This window comes from Acartia tonsa, chromosome 3, assembly GCF_053477335.1.
Source record: "Acartia tonsa isolate MP-2025a chromosome 3, ASM5347733v1, whole genome shotgun sequence".
NCBI classification, from domain to species: domain Eukaryota; kingdom Metazoa; phylum Arthropoda; class Copepoda; order Calanoida; family Acartiidae; genus Acartia; species Acartia tonsa.
In genome coordinates this window covers 18,131,397-18,153,580 of record NC_137262.1, presented here as the reverse complement: position 1 = coordinate 18,153,580, position 22,184 = coordinate 18,131,397, and the positions used below count along the sequence as shown (strand labels likewise).

Here is a 22,184-nt window from a genome sequence, read left to right as displayed (position 1 = left end):
AGTTCGGGCTTCCGAGAGCCACACAGCCGCCTGTCGGAGCTGATATTTATACTTCCACCGGAGAAATTGTGAGAGATAATATTATAAGAGGGGGGAATAGATATAGATAGAGAGAACTCTTGTCGGCACTAAATGTATTATGTCGTTTAGGAAAGCTAACAAAGCAGTAAATTGAGAAAGTCAGAAAGCTTCCACTAAACATAAACTCTCTACTTCTCCCTTAGAATCTCTCTTTCCTTTTCTCCTTCTCTCTTTTATGTCTCTTTTTATTTCTCTCAATGTTTATATTAATACAAGAAAACTGAGCCGGTAGGGATAGAGAGAGAGAGAGAGAGAGAGAGAGAGAGAGAGAGAGAGAGAGAGAGAGAGAGAGAGAGAGAGAGAGTGAGATAGAGAGAGAATTGGGAAAAATTAGAAAGAGGAAGAGAGAGATCGAAGAAGTTTATTCTAGAGGGAGAAAAGAGAAATACACAGAGAAAGAGAAAGAGAGAGAGAGAGAGAGAGAGAGAGAGAGAGAGAAGAGAGAGAGAGAGAGAGAGAGAGAGAGAGAGAGAGAGAGAGAGAGAGAGAAAAGGGAATCTAATCTTACAGAAGAACTCTACAACTTTAGTTATCAACCATTCTTAACAGAGACAAGAAGCTACCAATCATGCCAAATTATAGAGAACTAGTGAATCATTAACCTCAAATAGCCATTACCATGCTAAGACATTGTAAAATGAAGCAATCTTCAGAAATTGAATGGTTCCGAGGCATATTTAAAAAGAAGCCCTGAACTTGGTTGTCAAAATTGAGCCTGCCCTCTAACTTATTTTACACCACTATAATGATCAGAGGGCACTGTTATTATTACCAAATTTTGCTCCTGTTATTTTGATAAATATCCAACCCGACTCCGCCCAATTTAGACGTAGACACGCCTACACGCGGCCACTGAAGCCTTTTTTTTATATAGACAACTAGTTATAAAAACTATTCACACTTTTGAAAAACCCTTTTTTTGTAAATGTATCTGTAAATGACGGTACCGCCCCCCAATTACAAAAATTGTACAACATTTGAATAAAAAGGGGACTTTTGAATTAATGTATTGTGTATAGACATGAACAAACCAGATGAAAAAATTTCAAGTCAACGAGATTAGTGAAAGAGAAAAAAATTTGGTATTGTTCACTTCAGGAACTGTCTCTACCTCTAAAGTGTTATTGTTAAATTAGAGCCGATGCTCAAATGAGGGAGTTGTGTAGACGAGGGAGGAGGGAGTAAGTTTGAGGGGTGAATATCAGCGTGACATGCGTTCAATTCAAGCATTAAGAATCCTAGTGATGGTTCCTAAACCCTGGAAAAAACTTCCAATTCTCGTGCAGTGGGTATCCTAAACCCCGTTACGGGGAGAGAGAGAGAATAAACCATGGGATACCAACTCTAAATTTTTTTTGAAAAAAATTCGGTGATTTTAAAGCCGGTATTTAAAAATTAAAAACTATAGAAACGTTAAAAAAAACTTGAATGTATGTGAAAAATCATTAAAACTCATATTAAACCCTGACGTGAAATCACCGGCGTTTGTGTGTAACAACAGGTGATCTGACCTGAGTGGAGTGTTTATGGTGCGGCGCACCGTTTAGTTGTCTCGGAGACATTGAGAAGTGAGCATATACGTACTTAGTACACAGTGATGTGATTTTAAACAACCCTTTTTAAAACATCTACCTCCTTAAGTTGTATTATAAAAACAAAACTACATGGTAGAAATAATGAAGTTACAAAAGTGATTCTAAATGATAAAATAATAATTAAAAATCTTGCCTTAAACTGGACTAAATTGTTCAAAAATGGGCCACTACAGTGTTAAATTAATGATTTTTGTGCTTATGGTAATGCTTAAGCTGAGCCATGGTACAATATGTAGTTGGAAGGATCAGACCTTAGCTTGTAGGATTAGGTACGCATAATTTACATATTTAATGGCTAAAGGGGAGTAGATCACTAAAAAACTACATGGTCGTTCGTGTTTTTAACAAATATTTTAATATGATAACATTTTAAACAATTTTAGCAGGTTTTTCGCGTATAAAACATATATTAATGAACAGAAAAAAAACTTTCAATGTCTATCTAAAATATCCTCTTGTAGTTGTTAATTACATTAGCAAAATAAACTTTCTTTCAATAACTTTTTATTATTTTCTAATCGGGGGAAAACACAATTTTGCTTCAACCTTTTCCTTCAGTTAAATATGATCATTAGATCGTACTATTCGAGCATTCTAAATAAATGTATTATTAACAAATTAAAACTTTTATGACCTGGGGTTGTGAAATATTACCAGCTATAAAATCTTATTCCCCCTTGGTTTTTATTATTTAACCCTATTCCCCAAAACTTAACACCCCCCCCCCCCCGTTCGCCACCGGTTTGGCAGCCGCTTAATTGTATAGCAGCTCGGCTGTGTATCGTTGAAAAAAAAATCTGCGAAACCGCGGCTGTGTTAATGAAAGTCAAAACTGTAGAAATGGTCGGCTTGACGTTTCTGTTTTTACTAGCGGCATTTGCATATTGTATGATTTAAAGAGTCACAAAATATAGTCATAAATGATTTTGTTCTAGCCGCTGAAACGGTGGCTTAACGCGGGTGCGGCCGCTAAACTCTGCTAATTTGAATATATTAGGGACGCCTTCTTGGTTTATATCTGTTTTAAACTCCATTGAATGTACATACATACATACAGAAGATCTGCATATTAATTATCCTAAAACTGAGGGACTATTTAAGCTGAAATCTCGTAAAATTGTGCTATGCGCAGATTTGAAACAAGGATAATTGTATTCAGAAACAGCACAGCAATAACTTGTCCTGAACTTTTATTTATGAAAGTAAGATTTTGAAAAAATCTTTTCGTTAGTATTGCTAATTCAAAAAATTAATGAATTAATTTTTTTTTCAATGTATTTATTAATTAATAAGGATGACAACATCCATAAAAGCGAAGCACTGAAACGGTAGGACAAACGGACATTAACACATGTATAGTGTCATAACTGAATAATCATAATATAAATGTATAAGAGTAAAAAATTGTAAGTAAATTTGTTGAAAAACTGCTTGATTCAGGATAATGTTTATGGACATACTTACATTTTTAGGACTTGATTATAGAGTTGCTTCGCTTATTAAATTATACTTTGTTGTCCAAGGAAATAATATACCAAAAATCAGATCAATCGGATGATTAGATCACATAAAAATTTGTTGTTAAAAAAGTAAAAAAATCAACATGTTTAAAATGGACGTACGGACATTTTGGTGATGATTATAGAGTTGCTACGCTTTCTAAATCGTACCTAACTACTAAAGGAATCACCATGCAAAATTTGAAATCTATAGGACAATTCTAACATGCTAATATTAACGAAAAAAGCTATCCGTTACGGACGTACGGACGGACCGACCCTAATTATAGAAAAGCTTCGCTTTTAAAAATCTGTTAAAACTACATGGAAATTACAGTCAATTTACTGAACATTAGTCATACAGACATACCTACCTAAATTATAAAGTGGCGTCGCTACAAATGATAGGATTATACCATTTTCTTCGCTTTTTAATAGGCCGTATTTTAAGAATTTTTTTTTTAGATTTAAAAGTATACTCTATAATGTTGATAATTTATTATTACATACCGTTCGAATGATGTTCAATAAATAATTTAGTTTTGTTAGGTACCTATTGATTTACATTCTTTAATATTAAATAAAAGTACCTACAGAGATACCCTTTAAAAGTCCACATATGAAGTAAAAAGTGCTGGTACGATATAATTCATTCATCCTTTTTTTTACCTACAATACCCGCAAAATGGGGTAGTGGACCGCGTTTTTTTTAACGGAATTATTAGCCCAAATTGACCCTTTTTTTAAAAGCTATTTGAATTTTGCCGGAGGGTTGTAAGATAATGTTTTTAACAATAGTTACCACGTAGTGGGTTAGGTACGTTTTAGAACTAATTTTCTATTTAAATTAAGTCGGATGATGTACTAAACCGGACCATTAAATTCTTTAAGAATATTTTTGGATCATTTTAAAATTGAAATTCCAATAAATACTTGTTTAATCGTATGAGTAAATACAGATAGGTTTAGGTTTCTAGTTTTTATACTAACAAATTTACATAAGCCGAGCTTTTCTGTGGACAAAAAATTGAATTTAGTTGGTGAAAGAGCAAATAAATCATGAATTTTAGAATATTTTATTTAACCAAATCTTCTCTTTACACCCCCTAGATATTTTTATGTGTATTTTGCTTTGGGTTGTTGTAGTAAAGTCAAAAATTCTTGTTTGTTAATTTTAATATCAATTGACTCGCCGCTAGTATATAAAGGGAGGTCGGAGAAGTAGCCTAAAACCGCCCAATGACAACTAATTAGGACCATAATTTTCTGAGATAGCAAGCAAAAAATGTTACTGCTTTGTATAATTGTTTTTGATTTTTTTATGAAAGCATTTTGAAAACTAGTTGATTTCAGCATTAATTATATCTGTCAATATATTACCCAATAACAGACATTCTTCTATCATAGAGTAGCGGCGCTGCGCTGTATAAAGTTGATTGGCTGTTCTATTAATTAAATAGTAAGTCAGTGTATCAGTTTTCGATTATCATGCAATTAAGGAGCGAGTGAGTATGAATGTCATCCTGGTAGAGTAACTTTTAAATTAGACAAAAAAATCTCTCATTCTTTTTTAGTGTCCATTAATTTTCATATTTAAAAAAATACTTCTTACTAAATAATGAAGTTTTGGTGTTAATTACAGATTAGGCCACAAAGTGTTATTAAGAAAAGGGCCATGCTGAGTACAAGCCTAATTTGACCCCTTCCCCTCTCGACCTCCTCGAATATTTTTGTCAGAATTTAAAATTTCTTTATTCCTGTTGGCTATCGATGATTTTAGTTTCTTTGCGACATTTTATAATTGAATTAATTGGCTTAATTAATGTCAGGCAACAAACCATATCATGTTTGCCATTTAAGAAAAAAAAACATGTATATAATGTCAAGCTAAACAGTTTTCAGCGATTTAATGGCTATTAATAGATATAAATTGTACCTAGTATTTTGCATTACATCGAAGCAGATTTTTTTGTACTAAGTATTTAAGACTTACGTTGAAAAAAAAACAGAATTTCACTTAATTTTTTAGCCTTTTTGGCGGACGTTTACTTGAGTTTTATTTATTGTAGAGTAGCTGCGCCCATAACAACAAGAGGGGTGTTAAAGCAAGAACAAGGTGTTTATAAACAATATTTAATATGGTCATTTCCTGTTCAACACAACATGGAACATTTTCTTCGCAGCCAGAGGCGGCACAAAAAGGCGGACTTGGGAAAAAAAGGGATCAGAGGGTGTAGCTGGCAGCCAGCTACTCTTCAAGTGTTTGAAACCCTTACGTTTGTGTGTCTACTTATAATAAGAAAACTATTGTCTATGTTTTTTTTCATTAATAAAAATTTAAAATCCTTTTCATTTTTTGGATTTGTTTAGCTTTAAAAAATGCTTCGCTTTCTTTGAACAAACACGGTCTAGTTTTACTTATGCTTTTCCATAAAATTTTAAATTGGGAAGGAAGTTTAGAAGGCGGGGTCTTAGGTGATGCTTAGCTTTTCAAAATATATGAGAGAGAACTGCTGTGAAAATAAATAATTTTAAACCTTCATCCCTTCTGGCTTATATGTATTACAGGAAAGGGACTTCTAAAAATGTCAAATAAATTAACAAGTTATATGTTCTGTTTTACTTTTTAAGGCTTTAAGGTCATAATTTTTCTTTAACTTAGTTGACATATATTTTATTGATTTATAAAGACGCCGTTTTTGTAATATATAAGACTATACTATATTGCAGGGATAGGTCAATGCAGATTTTCCAAGTTCTTGCATTAAAAATGCATCTTTTGGAAGCTTTAAATATTGGAGGAAAAAAAGTGTTGTAGATTGATTTATCTATCATTGACTGTCCTCTAACTCCCTGACTATTGCCGCATACATTTTGAGCATTTACTAAAAATAATATTTCATACTTATATTTGTCCTTAATGTTTTTTCCTGGCTTTTTCTGTTATAGTTCTGTATTTAGGGAGAAATATATAAATTCAATAATAAATGCCCAAAGTCCTTTTAATATACAAGTAATGTTAGCTTTGCTAGCGTGACCTTTTCATATAACTTTTTCATTTTTCCCTACTTCATTTATATAAAGCTTATTTTTGTGTGTGTGTTTGTTGGTATGTGTGTTATTTTGTATGATAGTTATTCAGAAAGTTTAGAGATTGAATCACGGATAAGCACTACTTCATTTCCTTTTAAAAATGTCGAAAATGTATTAAGAAAAAAAGTAAAACATGGATGTCAACTCCAACAAGTAGCGGTTAAAAAACAACAAATTTTGAAAAAAAGATTTATTGAGTAGATGCTTTATGGCCTATATTACATGCAGTGTATTAGACAGTCGGATGGACAAAATAAGTTACAGAGTAGATACTGATAGGGTGGTCAACACAAAAAAATATCCTAAATAACCGCGGAGGATCAACTTTGATGGACAAACATATTGCAATTTGAAATTGTAGGGTAGCTTTGCCACTAAAAAGATAGCTCTTTATACATTTTACTTTCCATTGAATTTCATTTAGACGGCTAGTTTGATATTAAATTTATTTACTTATTCAATTTCTTTTTTAGGTATGTCATGTTTTTGTTGAAGATTACATAAAAAGAAAAGTTTTGCTTTTATAATTCTTACCTAACTTTTTGAAGAAAAAAAATAGATGATTTTTCCAAAGTTTGATTGCAGACAAGAATAGATTGAATACTTTTTCCGGATCAATTTTTCATTCCCTACTCCCGCCCCACCCTCCCCCTAACTAAATTGTTTTGCAACTCTGCACATGCGGTCAAAATTCAGTCAACATGTGCAAAAAATATTTTCTGCGCATTTTTGATATTTTGTTTATTTTGAAACATTGGTTTATTGACATTTAGTTTATCTAGGATAAACTAATGTTTTATTCAAAAGTTTACCAACATTCTAAAATGCCAAGATAATATTTATCAAATGTTATAAAATATTTAATTTTTTGTTCATTTTTAATCAAAGTTTTTATTGTTAATCATTGTGTTTTGATAATATGCTCCTGTAAAATACAGCAACATGTAAACAAGCGGAAGAAAAAGTAAACTGCAGGGAAAAGTTACTTCAACAGACTTGTTTTAGTTTCAATTTGTGAATGATGATTTATTGCTAGTTTATCAATGTTCCCCACCCTTCTCACTACTTTCTACAGGGGTAAAGGTAAAAATTGTTTGGATTGAGTTCATGTATTTTACCTTAATATTGCTATTTACTACATTTTTCATCACAATATCATCGACATTAAAAAGTGGGATTTTAACATTTTATTTTTATAAAATGCTCCAAAAAAAAATTGGAAAAAATCTGCAAATGCCTTTATTCCTGATTCAATTCCTTCTTTTTCTTTTCTTGCACTAAGTTGATTTATTGTGTTAACATGAAACTGAATTAAAGGCCTGGCCAACTTGGTTGTGAAAATAATGAAAAGGAAAAATTTAAAATCCAATGGCTGATATTTTTGTACCTTCGAAAATTTGTTTAAAATTTCTATTTTCCCATATATCTCGATTATCTCTTATACAAAAGAACAGACATATGAACATACATCTGTTTGAATTCAATGTATATTTTATGTATTGAATAAAACATTAAAAAACAAGGACCATTTTTTCCAAAGAATCGCAGTAGGAATAATGAATAATATTGAAAAAGTAAAGTTACTGACTAAGACATTTGTAGACAGCTTAGTAATTAAATCTTATGCAATTTATGCCACTAATCTTCGAAATCTGTCAAAAATTTGGAAAGCTATAGTATCTTTTGCAAAGGTACCACGTCAAACGTACATCTATAACCTAATTACAGAGTAGCTTCGCTACTTAATAAAAAACAACCCCTCCCACCCTTGTTGTAGCTAGAATTATTGGTTCTTCCCTTGAATACATTGATTGAAATTTATGGCCTGTTTGTCAAATCAAAGCAATATACTTACAACACACACACACACATACACACCCACTCACACACGTATTCACGTATACACTTACACACACACACTCACTCACACACATACAAATCAAAGGACAAAGGGTTGAAATATGCGTGTAGTAAAAAAAGCTGTGTCTAGCATTATAAGAAATCTAAATTCGTATTGCCATAAATCAAGCAGATAATTAAGCGTGTGCTAGCAAATTGATATATTGCTTTAACTCTTGCAATGGGAGGCAACAATTTTCGGGAGGGGGGGCATAAAAATTCCCTTTATTTCATTTAAAGTTTAGCACTTAATAATAAACTTAACCTTTTGATTTTTATTAAAATAAATCATAACAGATAAGAAATAATTTTAAACATTTAAAGTTTTAAAGAGTCATAAATCAGGTCTAAAAGACAGAATATTTTTCTGTTAAATTGCACCTAACTTGTCACATGCTTTTTTAGGGGAAAATTGTTTGTGAAAAATTACAGCATTTTTGCTTTTTAGATTAGTATAAACAAAATGCTCACATTAGTTAAACTTTAGACTTTTCTATTTTGTTAATTTAGTTGGATTTAGAAAGCTGTAATTAAAACTGATTAAAAATGCAAACAGCTATCAAAACCAAAAACCATATTAATCTAAAATGGTCCAGTCTTTTTGTATTTTAGTCTGTTTGTGTGAATTTGTGAGTGTGTAGGTATGTGTTTGAGTGTTGTATGGCTCATCTCTGTATAAATTATAATGTGCTAATAAATTCTGCTTTTTATTCTGTACCCTGCCTAATTTATAATTCAAAATGATGGAAATTTTGACGAGAATCATTGAGCCCTAGCACAGCACACAGACCTGATTAAATATTTTGGCTGTGTAGAAAATCTTTCTGTTCTTTGAGGGTTTGTGTGGTGCTACAAACTTTATAATATTAAGTTACTAGGGAAGGGCGAAGAATGCCTGGAAAATGGCCTAAAACCATGACACAATGATAAAGCGTTACTTAAGACCTTCAGTATCCGAGATCTTTAGCTTCAGTCATAAAAAGCTTCAAGGAAATAATGAGTTAGATATTTTATGTTGAGTTATCAATCTGATTTAAGGGAATGATGTTCATTGAAAAAATTATTCAGTCAAATCAAATAGTAGTACCCATTCTGAAATTTTAATTATTTTGCTATATTTGACGAATTTTTTTTTCTGCAGTATTTGTAGTACTAATTTATGTAGTAAAACCTGGCAAAACTTTGTTGAACCTTAACACCCTGGGATTCAGGAATATATGTCGAGGGATTTACACCACACCAGAGTTTCCTCAGGGACTACGGGATAGGTGGTTTGCCTGCATTATATTTCTCTTAAAATATCTAATAAAAAGTTCCTATTAACAATATTTTTGTGTGCATTTTTTTCTGTAGAATTTATTTTAAAAATCTTTTAGTGAATTTATTTTTTCTTATTTCCCGGATTTGTTGAGAAAACTATTTCCATCTTCACTTTGTATGCATAGAATGTCTTTCCTTATTGTCTCAGCAATTATGTCTCTTTGACAAAATCATCATTTTTATCTCAGTTTTATGGAGAATTATATGGTAAGTTTGTGTCACATCTAAAATCAAAATAAAAGTTTTAAATACCAACATTATGTCCTATTTCTTTTCTGTTTTGTTATAATCTGAGACACGCAGGTTTCAATACTGACATTGGGAACTTTATTGTCCTTTTTTGAATAAAGGTATTGTAAGATTTAAGCCACACTGTAGGCACTAAAAACTAGCTTTGTTAGAGCCACATATGCATAATGTTTAAATTCTGTGAGTAACATGAAATAATCAGATAGATAAAAGATAGTAAGAGAGTGAGATACAGAATTTAGAGAAATTAGCATAACCTAGACTTGCCATGGAGTAACTATTTTTGACCAAGCCTTAATTATTTAACTCAAATCTAAAAGAAAGAAAATATTCAGCATTCTTTTGAGCCAAGGTATAAAGAATTTTTTTAAAGGTAGAGTATTTTACCTCTTATTTATTTGTTCATGTACATCTGTTTGTGTAGAGGGTAGTGTACTGAGATGATCTATCTGTGCTTAGGCTCTTCAAATTTTAGTGTTTCCCAAAGCAACAAAAATATTCTTAATTAACTTAATCTACTGAAAAAAATATAATTTGGAGTAACTAAACTTTAAAATACCTCACATGAAACTATCCCTTCAAGTGATTGTTTATTCATGTATAAAAATGTCCTTTCCGCCTATTAAAAATATTGTTCCATGTAAGGAACATTAGTTTATCTTACCTTGAAACAAACATATCAAACATTAACCACAAACCTTTTAATACCAACAAACTTTCAACACACACAAAATACTTTTCAGAGAACAATTTTGTTTGTATCATTATTAATATTTTTATGTCAATTAATTTTGAGATAGAAATAATCAATACAAATCCTTTGATGTTAGAAAAAATCCTCCAAAATCTTGGAAGAACGAAAATAAATCCTCGAGATTTGATTATTTCATCATTTTTCTTCTTTTTAAAGATGTTTTCGATAATGATCAGAGAAGAATTGTTTTTAACAAAATTGATTAGGATTACGGCTGATTGATGTTTTTTTTCAGAAAGGGAAACTGTAATTCTTTTAAACCTATATATTCTGATACAAAAAATATCTTTTTTTCTCTCATCAAATTAATCGTTTACTTAAAGCATGTTTTCAAAGTGTTACATATTTTGTTTTTAAAAAGAATGTTATTTTAGCCTTTTTTCCATAATAAATGCTAGCCTAAGTTTTCTTCCAAGCAATTTAATCCAAAAAGATTATATATTCAATATAAAAACAAGGATTTTATACCTAAAGGATGTAAAGTTGATAGAATTGTTAAAATTACATGCAAATTGTAATAGTGGATTGGGGTGGCGGGGCATTTTTCATCGTGTTGGTCAAATTAACATTGTGAGTATAAATTGAGATTTGAAATTTGGTAGAAATGATTCTTGTTGGATATACCTTAACCTTTAGGTAAATTCTTTTTAAAGGCAAAAGCATGCTTAAAATAATTTCCCTATGAGTAAAAAAAACTAAACAAATGATCAGGCCATTATGTAGAATGTTATAAAATTAATAGGCATAATTTAGTGCATGGATATTGATAGTTATATATGTGTGTGTGTGCGCTGCGCGTAGTAGATTTTGGCTCTACACGAGCGTTTAGATATTGGTAGACTTCACAAAACAGCTGAAAAATTATAAAATTGCTAAAAATCTAAATCTAGTCGCAACAATACAATTATACAATCTATTTAAAAAATATTTTCATTTCATTTTTATTATCAAAATCGCTTAAATATTGTCTTTCACAGAATGAATGAACACTAAGATATTTATTGTACCCCGTGCAAAACCTATAATTTTACCTTAATCCATCCCCTTCGTTTTTTTAACAGCCATTTTTTCATTTTTCGGCCATGCATGTTTTTTAGTATTTTTAGTTATGTGTTGCATACCTAAAGTGGCCATTACCTTAGATATTCACTTACAATGCAAAAAAAATTATTTTTTAATTATCTATAACGTTTTCATATTTGTATTTTGAAATAAAAATATTAATAAACCAATATACTTTTAAACATGCCTATGAATAATCTCAAAAATGAAGCACACAAACACACAGTGCGCTGGGACAGAAAGCTTTAAATTATGGCTGTGTAGATAACTATAATTAAAGTTGATCGCTAGAAATTTTTCTATAAGTTTATGTGCGCTAAAGAACGGGGTTATTTAATATTGGTATAGGTTATTATTATCCTCCCCCCCCCCCCCTTCTAACACACATACCGATGACGGGTAATAAAAATCTGAAATATAAATGACGCAAATGACGCAAATTCTGACGCAAATTCTGACGTTTATCTAAAAATGCAACATATAAAAATAGCTATTAAAACAATTTTCAAGCATAACTTTTATCTTATTAGGATAACAATTAAATAAGAAAAATATTTTTACCATATGAAATTACGATCAAACACCTAATTGAAAAAAAATGCAAGACATAGCTTTTATTTTAAGAAAGACTAGGGGCAACGGACGCCCCCAAGAAGCCTCTAGGTGTTCTTAAGGTGGGAGGGGGATAAGTCAACCGCCCTTCTACTTTTTAATTTAAGTTTTGATAAGAAATATTCAGAAAAAAAATTTGGGGGTGTGATTTTAAATTGGGAGGGTGGAGATACGCTCTCCCAAAATAGTTAAAAACCTTCCCTGTACCTAAAAAAAAGCTTAGTTGCAAAGGAAAACCAAACAGATGTCATTTTTTAACAATTTTATAAAAAAAAACATTGGCGCACTTGTATAAACACCTTATCGCTAGCAAGTTTTGGAATATATAATCCAGAACCATCCAGTTCAAAGGGAATGGAGAAAGAGAGGGGGTGAATCTATCCGAAAATAGTTATGATCGAGATCTTCCTTTATCACACATACCTAGCCCCGTCATACAAACGTTAAAACTTGAAGGCTTTAAAGATCCTGGCATGAAAATTAATTAGGTAAATATTTGAAAGGGCAGTTGGGACATAAATATGTTTAGAAAAGTCATAAAGTTGTTTACTGTTTTTCTTTTTTCCTAACCAAGGTTTTTCATAAATAAAAGCTAAAAAAAATGATTCTTAAATGTATTTACAACGCATTATTGGCAACTAATTAACTTTTTGACGGAAAAAATATCTTTAAATTTTCCAAAAAGTTTGTTACTATGAGAGGGGGGGATGTAATATTTTATTTTATGTCTTAAATTTGCTCCAGCTTGTTAATTATACCATTTATACAAAATTTTGCTCCCTTGTTTCCTGTAGTTTCATTATTCAGGGGTGGAGAGATTTTGTTCCTGTAAAAAGCTCTTTTGACCCCCAAAATATTTTCAAAATTTTTTTTTCCATAGTATTAAAATGATTAAATCATTAAGAGCAGTATGTCCATAAAAATTCATATAAAGCTTTGCTTTTTTTCAAGATTCAAAATCCTTTAAATTCTTGAATAATTTTTTCTTCTCATTTTTGCCTCCCAAACATCAAAGTGTAATTTGTTAAAGTTTTAATGAATGCAAAAGATTTCTTTCCCTCGTCCTTTTAATTCTCTCTCTTTACTCTCTTTAAACTTTTTATCGCCAGCGGTGCTACCCTTTAATTAACTTATACAACTGTAAGTCAAATTCATTAAAAAACTATACATAAGAATGTGATAAAAACAACCAAATCATCATCTAGTTTTACTTTTTAAATCTTTATTGGGTTGCTTTATTATAAATTTTGACTTTAAAGATCAACAAAGATCTTTTATGTGAAACGAAAACTACAAGGTAGAAATTGATTTAACTTTTATAATAGGTTTTTATGCAGCGTATGAAATTATTTATCCTTGTTACATTTAAAGAGTTTAAATAAGCAAACATAGAGAATTTACATTATGTATATTGTTTGAGTAAGTTTGTATTATATGGATTTAAATAGCTGGGCTTAACTTTTCATTTCTACATACGTCTCTGTCTCCATTTATATGCCTTGGTAACTTTTACCTTAAGGTTGAAAATTAAATAATTATTATATGAATAAGTAGCGCAGCAATAATAAGATTTTACTAAGCCATATGATTAAAAAGAACAGCAAACTTTAAATCCTTGAAGCATAAGTCATTTTCTAACTTATTATTTGTACTCTCTCGATCAGTCTTTCCAATCTAAAGGCACTTCCACTTAGCAGGACGAACGGATTCTTATAGAATACCTGCGCAATATAGCGACTATGCATAGTGTTTAAATCTTATTCTTATAGCTACTCTATAAACCATGTATATCCCTATGTTCGGCTGAATATCTGTTACTTAATGCAAGTTCAGACTACACAGCCTTGAAAATTTCTTCACTTTTTCTAAATGTTGCTGTGCTATTTAAAGGAAGAATTGTCCTTATTTTCTAACATTTTTGTAAAAACTTGATGTATATTTGCAGGGGCGTCCAAGCTTTTTATTTTGGGGGGGGTAAACATTTTTAAGGGGGGGGTAATTCGTTTTTTTGGGGGGGGGTAAAATGGCGCGAAAATTTTTTTTACCCCCCCCCCAAAATTTTTACCCCTGGGGTAAAATTTGCTTGGGGGGGGGGGTAATTACCCCCCCTGAAATCTGTTGGCAGGGGTAAATTTAGTTTACCCCCCCCCAAAATTTACCTCCGGGGTAAAAATTTTTTTGGGGGGGGTAATCGCCCCATTACCCCCCCCCCCCCCCCTTGGACGTCTATGTATATTTGTGTGATCTCATACATAATATTATACGTTGTATGTCAGGTTGTTTCTTGACGAGACACGAGAGAAATCTTATTAACTTGTTTCCCATCTAGATATATAATTCAATGTAATGGTGTGGGGTTATCTTAGCTAGATTTTAATTTGTGTTTTCTGTTTTAGGTACGTTTTGTGAAAATATATGAAGCCAAGAAGAATTTTTCAAATATTAGCATGTCTCTATGAAGACTTAAACACAACAGAAATTAATTTCTTCGCTTTTGCTATCAAATTCTAGCAATTTTAAACCCAAACTTTTGTGTCTTAAGTCTTTAGATCTAAGAATATACATAAGTGTAGTTTGTATGGTTATATCAGAGATAGGAATGGTTATTCAACTAGTTAAATTGTATAGGTAATATTTGTGTATAATTAAACTTTTGAGTCTTATATTCTGGCTAAAAGAGGGGATATAATGAAAATTAAAGCACTTGGTTTAATGCTAGAAAAACACACAAAACCCTGATTAATATTATAGAATAAATGTCAGAATCCTAGTATATAGAATTAAGCACAGGTTTAGGTAAATTGACTTTGTCGTGTCTTGTCTACGATCAAAGCATTTTAGCCAAGCACATTTTGGTTTAATGTAATTAAATTTTAGAAGATTTTTCTCTAAAAAAATGTGTATTTAAAAAAACATTTAGGAATTCTTTTGAGAGGAAAAAAAACAGCATTATTAAAGTAAAAACTATTATTTTCTGTAAGATTTGTATTATATAAAATGAGATAAAAAATTGCTTTTCTTAAGAAAATTTAAAACATTCTTTTAGTGAAACATTTTAAATGAGCAAATCAAACCTGAATTACACCTTTCAACCTTAAACAATTAGATTTGTAGAAATAGAATATAGTTTACTTGTTGTGTTCTATTCTTGTGTTCAAAATAAACCAGGGCGCTTGAGGGAAAGGGCAATGGAAGTGAAATTAATGTTTCCTACAATTTTGTTTAACAAAAATAACCCATTCTTTAAAGCTAAATTATTAGTGGAAAAGTTTGACTCTTACTTTATACTACTCGATGAAAATTCAATATTTACCCCCAAAGTTTTTCGACCAACGAATGTTTTCTTCTAACAAGTTTATACACTTTGTAAGTATGATTTACACTTTATTGTTCCTTCCCTCCCTGAAAATAACAAATTATATTCATTAAGTATTTAAACTCGACATATATATCTTAAACTTTAATTTCTATTTTCTTAGGTAACTTAAAACATTAAGATATTTTAATCAAGAACATGATTGTCTGAAAGTAGCGCAGCAAAAAAACAAAAACAAGACCTCATTAAAAGACTTTATGTTGTATAATATGTGTAATTATGAATCTACACAAAAAGTTATGCAAATCTATTCTGGCAAATGAATAAATTCAAATAGCTAACATGTTAGATAAGATAAAAACAAAATTTCATGTTTTTAATGATTATGATGTAACATATATTTCTTTTAATTAATAATTAAGCTCGAAATTTGGCAATTAATTGGTACAAAATTATTACTAAATGATATAAATAATTATATAGTTAATAGCCAAGATTAATAATGATTATTAGTTCAGCCAAACTTGGGAGGTTTTAAACCATAAATACCCCTTAAATTTTCTTAACCATCCATTCCCCACAATTTCCTTCCCCCTCATTCTTTCTATTGTTTTGTATATTAAGCACATTTGCCCTCCCCCTTTTATTATTAGTTAATTGTTTATTCCTTTCCCCAAAAAACGTTAATAGGGGGGAGGGGGTAGTTACATCTATTTTTGTATCAAAAGTTAACCTGAGGAGCAACTACATATTGGCGATTTACAAATTTTTCAGAACTTAATTATTTTATCAATCTCTTACAATAAAATCAGTGTTAATTTTATATTTATTATAAAAGTGATCATACATACATCCCAAAACTGTTCCTTTGTACAAAAGTTTTACTTTTAGAATAAGTAATTTTGTAGTAGACCCTTCGCCCCCCCCCCCCCTATTTTTCAAGTGTCTCTAACCTGGGTACACTAATGTGAATCTTGCTCACACCTGAAATTATCAAAGACGCAGGAGTTGGTCAATGGAGAAAAAAATTCTTCCCAAAGTTTGACTTCATTCATATCCTCATTCCTAATGCTTTTCATTATTGGAAGAGAGGTAATCTTTTTTTCCTGTTTACATTTCCCTGCATCCGTGGATTTATTATAATGAGCCAAGTCTAGCTGGGAGGCTAATTTCATATTACCATGAAAATATTAAATATATCTATGATAGAATCAACCACCTTATTTTCATCCCTATTTTTACTTTAAACCCCCTTTTTAGGGAGGAGGAGTAAAGTTAAATTGTTTTAAATTAATTTATATTAATGTCTTTTCATTTCTTCAAAAATCAGGTGTTCTTTTGTTTTATATTCATGCATTGTTAATAGTTATTTATCGCATCGTATTATAGACAGCTTTCCGTGGATATTAAAATGAAAAAATGGAATATTGAAACCAGATTTTTTTTGTTCCTTGGGGACAAAATTGGTATTAATTCTATGATTTTTATTTTAATATTTGTCGAAAATTTCTGTGATAAGATGTTATATATGATTTTTTATATGGGTGAGAACCGGTTCTAATCAAGCGGACATCAATCGGTTTCGAAGCCATACTGGAAATATTTTCATATAAGTAATCTTTTTCTAAGAATATTTACTTATAACAATAAATTGATGAGTAAGGCATGTTTTTGCTTTAATAAACATTAACTGCAGTCAAAAGCAAAAGTTTTTGTTTTCAATATTTCTTCTTATATTAGGTAAGAATAATTCCTTAAGTATTTTACTTTTTGTATTATATGATTATTTACTTTAAACATAACTTCAAAGTTATGGTTTTATAGGGGGGCCTGGGAAGGTAGAAACCAATTTTTACCCAGACTAAGCCGCCAGTCAGCCATCCAGCCGGCCGCCAGAAAATTTTCATGGCCAGAAAAAAACTGATGAAAGGGTTGAGGAGAGAAATTAAAATATAATCTCGCAATCTGAAAAGTTTCTCATGTCAGAAGCATAAAGGCAAAACTTTAAGTTAATAGTTATTTTTCTTATAATATATCAGGGAGAAAGGGAATGGGGGTTGAAATATATTTGCCTTTAAACATTCCGTCAGTCAAAAATGATAATTACCTCTTTAATTTATTTTCCCTTGAAAAACAAATTTACAATTGTTAAAAAAATGCGCCAATAAAAAAAAACTTTGTCAAATGATGATAATTTTCTTGTACCTTTGTCACAGTATTGGACAAAGTTTCCTGTTTCTTTCATGTTAAGAAAAGTATCAAAATTGAGTATGTGTTAAAAAATATACAAAATTTTGTATTTAGAACACTTGTATTGGTAAAGCTTTATCTTATTAAAGAATCTTAATTTAAAACCTTAGGAATAAAAAGGATTGAAAATTCAGAATTTTAAAGGGTGTGGAAAAAGGATAAAAGGGGGAATAGCTAATAACAGTTTAAACTAAAGATTAGCTTTTTTAAGGTTAGAAAACAAGAAAAAAATTAAAAGGGATAAAAGGAGTATTTTCATGATATCTTTCTGAGAAAATAAGCTTCTTATCTTACTATATTCCTAAATATAAGTAATTTAAATTGTCTCAATGACAAAATTTCTAAGGTTTATACTTTTTTAAAATAAATAATTTTCATGGATTGGCATTTATAGCATAATGCTTATTGGGAGCTAAGGTATTTAGTTTTACTTGCATAACCCTTATTTTCAAACTTTATGTAGAAAAAAACTTTGAGCTGAACAGGAAGTTTGATTAAATATTCAATTCACGAGGTTTTACACATCCTAAAATATGAATTTACACAGTCCATTGAGACATACTAACATCAAGTAAAACAAGGGAGAGAAGGTCTTGGAATAATAAAGACAGCTAAAATGTGTATCCTGATTGCTTTTAGCTGCTTAAATAAACGTTATGTTCACTGTGTATGATTGACGTCTGAATTTATATGAGAATCTCTCCAAATATTGACTATTGGAAGTCAATGGCTGCTTACTAATATATAAATTACTTAGCAACTATGTAAGATAGAGGTGTGTAATCTTTAGGTCAATGTTTCTCTAAGAAAAAGCATAATAATCTACCTGCCTATTTTTCTAATATAATCTATGTTTATATAAGAGGGAGAGTTTAGAGGAAGAAAAAAGCAATTTTTGTGCTAACAGCATTTCTCATTAAATATTCCCCCTTCTAATTTGGATATATCCCACAGAACATTAGTTTAATGGTTATAAAGAAGAATAGGTATCAATTTATTATTTTTAGATTTCTTTAAATATTTTTTTATTTTTTTTTACACTTTTTGACAGATTTCTTAGACAAAGATGGCTACAACTCTCTTAATCCCCCCCTCTCTCTCTGTTTAACTTGTTGGTATAAAATATGGAAGAAACTTAAAAGAACATAAAATTGTGTTATGAAAATTTTTATCGTCTTGTTGAAGGTTATGTTACTAAATATTTTCTGATGTATTATTTCATGGATAAGGATAGGGTCTAAGGTCGTGGATCTATTGTCCAGTAACCTATCTCTGTATCATTGAAGGGTGCATTTAGTTTTAAAAGCAATTTAACCCATAGAAAAACTTTTTTTGGTTAAAAATATATTTCAAGATTTAAAAAGCTTACAATTAAATAGCTAAATGGGTTTTATTAGAAAACGTATTTAAACAATGGAAATTACCATAGAAATATTCAAAAATAACGCTTGATTAAAAATTAAAATTTCTGAATTTATGTCTATGCCCAAGCTTGTAGTAAACATGGTGTTTACATTTTTACACATTTTACACAAGTATTGGAATATTTTACACAAAATTATTTATCCTTTCAGCTTCGACAAACTTGAATAAATTTTGCCTCTACAAAATGACAGGCCAGTTTAGGAGTGTATATAATATTTTATGCCTTTTGTTGCTCTTTTTTCATAATGTCTTAACCTCTTTTCGAGGAAGCTTTGTGTTTATCAAGTGCAAAATTAATTCCTTATCATTAATCCTAGAATTAAGCGCAAATGTCGTCTTTTTTGACTTTCCCTTCATAAAGTGACGCAGCATGGATTGTTTATATGCGCCCACGTTTTTCACTTTTGAATGAGACATGAGTGTGTGAAGATTTCGGAGAACAAAATTGGGCCTATCATTGGTCTCATAGTGTGTGAACGACCCTAGTATATCAGGGATTTGAAACCATAAGAGCTTCAGGTAGAATTTGTTAATTTTATAAGGAAGAATGGTGTATAGGACGATTATATGTAGTTTTTAAAAGGCTTTAGCCAGCTAAGCATGAAACTTAATTATGATTAATATATGTTTTAGTAATTTTTATGTGCCTTATTGTTGCATTTAACAATGATTTATTAAACCAAATAATTTTCCTTTAAAGCCAAAGTTTCCAAAGATTTTTTACCGTAGAGAAAAATGATTTTTAAAAAGCAAATAAGATTACGTGGTTATAAATAACTGGAATTATGAACTAATTGATATTGTAATTTCAGGTCTTTGAAATAATTTCATCAATAAATCTATATTCAAACCTGCTGTTGAAACTTGATGGTTCCTGGTATTGGGGGTTTGTATGTTCGCCAACTGATCTCGTGAACTTCCCGCTAATTCGGAAGTCCAAGCTCAACCAAAGTGTCATGGTTGAGACAATTTCAAAGGACTTGAAGTTTAGGCGTTAGCAAATTTCAAAGTATCTGATGAATAGGCGTTAGCATTCATCAAGAGATCAATAGCATCTAGATTATTGATGCAAAAAAGAAAGAGCTGCACAAGCAATTTCAAATGAATGGAGTTTGAAGGAGCTGCACAAGCGAATTTCAAATAACCAGATGGTTGAAGGCGCTGCACAAGCAATTTCAAATGGTTCTGAGGAATAGGCATTAGCATTCTTCAAAGAATCTGAAGAATAGGCGTTAGCATTCTTCAATAAATCAATAGCATATAGTGTATTGATGAAAAAAAAAAAACATTGACAATTTTTCTGTGAAATAATTACCTAGTGAATCAATATGGTGCTCACTAAAAAGCAGAAAATTGAGCGAGCTATCGCTATTGGCAATGAAAGGCTAGAGGTGTTTGACGAACAGATAAAAGTGTTTTATGAAAATCTAAAAGCCTGCCAAAGTTTTAGTTCATGTGAAAATGTGAATTTAAAATCAATTCGTGACATTTTTAGTGAGGTCAAGGACTTATCTGACCTAATAAAAAGTCTAAAATCTGCCGTGGAGACTAGTGAGATGCGCAAGTTCAAGCGTGATTTGGATGAAGCTAGTGAACGGAAAACTGTTGCAGTTAAAGTTTATGCGTCGTTGGAGCAGTGTACGAAAATTCTGCACTGGCTTGACAATGATTCAGACGACGCGAGGTCGAGCACTGTCGCCAGGAACCTCGACGTCGTTGAGAAGGTGAGGATGGACATGGGAGTGCTTAAAATTTCCATGGAGTTGCGCCAAGAAGTACGTGATATATACCGAAGGCTTAGAGAGATGGAACGTCGTTCATCTAACTCGGATAAGCTTGGTGTCTGTGGCACCAATAATTGCGACAGTTATCATAGTCGTAGGTTGCTCCATGAGGCTAGTGCTGGTGTGAATACAGTCTACAAGTCAAGTTCTGCACCCAGCCCCTGTACCTTCTTACTTCAGTTAGTTCCTGTTGTAGCACCTGGCGGCGGCACCTGCCACGCCACTGTTAGGTTTGATTCTGGTGCAAATCTACCACTTGTGTCTGAGAAGTTATCCAACAAGTTGAAGCTGAAATCTACTGGCAGATATACAACTATTTCTGTAGCTGATGGCAGTGAGTCTTCCTGCCGCAATGTTGTGTTTTATCTGAAGGATAGGGACGGCAATTTGAGGGAGTTTGAGGCAGCTATCATGCCTACCCTCGGCGGGGCCAACGAGATGCGCTCGGTCCACCCCGAAACTGCCGCCGAGATATTTAAAATGCCGCCAGAAAGATTTACATATATTAGTGGAGGCTTAGATATCATCATTGGAAATACACATCCTGACGTGTTTCCATCAACCTACCAGAAAGTGGGCCAGTCTATGTTGTGGCGAACCATTTTTGGTAGTGGTTTTATCTGTACAAGTGCTGACTATGGAGCTGGTCAGCAGAAATCTGCGGTTGGTACTGCCGTAGCTGTTGATAATGAGCCGGTTGGTACTGCCGTAGCTGTTGATAATGAACCGGTTGGTACTGCCGTAGCTGTTGATAATGAACCGGTTGGTACTGCCGTAGCTGTTGATAATGAGCCGGTTGGTACTGCCGTAGCTGTTGATAATGAGCCGGTTGGTACTGCCGTAGCTGTTGATAATGAACCGGTTGGTACTGCCGTAGCTGTTGATAATGAACCGGTTGGTACTGCCGTAGCTGTTAATAATGAACCAGTTGGTACTGCCGTAGCTGTTGAGAATGAGCCGGTTGGTACTGCCGTAGCTGTTGATAATGAACCGGTTGGTACTGACGTAGCTGTTGATAATGAACCGGTTGGTACTGCCGTAGCTGTTGATAATGAGCCGGTTGGTACTGCCGTGGCTAATGTTGATAATGATGTTAGTTGTGCTGCAGTTATTCCTGATGATATTGGTAACGATACTGTAGCCGTTGAGAATATTGTTACGGCGGGTATTAAGCCGCTGAATGATTCGGTTCCAGCCGGACAAGAGCCGACGGGAGTTTCGGTTCCGGCCGGACAAAAGCCGGTA

At 31.8% G+C, this 22,184-nt stretch overlaps 1 protein-coding gene across 2 annotated transcripts in view; it reads left to right on the top strand.

Annotated features, from left to right (window-relative positions):
- Positions 1-1,100: 1,100 nt before the first annotated feature.
- Positions 1,101-22,184, top strand: part of LOC145313537 (uncharacterized) — a 100,961-nt gene continuing 79,877 nt past the window's right edge. For both annotated transcript variants that reach the window (XR_013877365.1, XM_080152985.1), the window contains exon 1: positions 1,101-1,945. Coding sequence is in view for 1 of the 2 variants with exons in the window: in XM_080152985.1 (XP_080009111.1) it covers positions 1,836-1,945 (110 nt within the window). In the remaining variant the exon portion in view is untranslated. The remainder of the gene's footprint in view (positions 1,946-22,184) is intronic.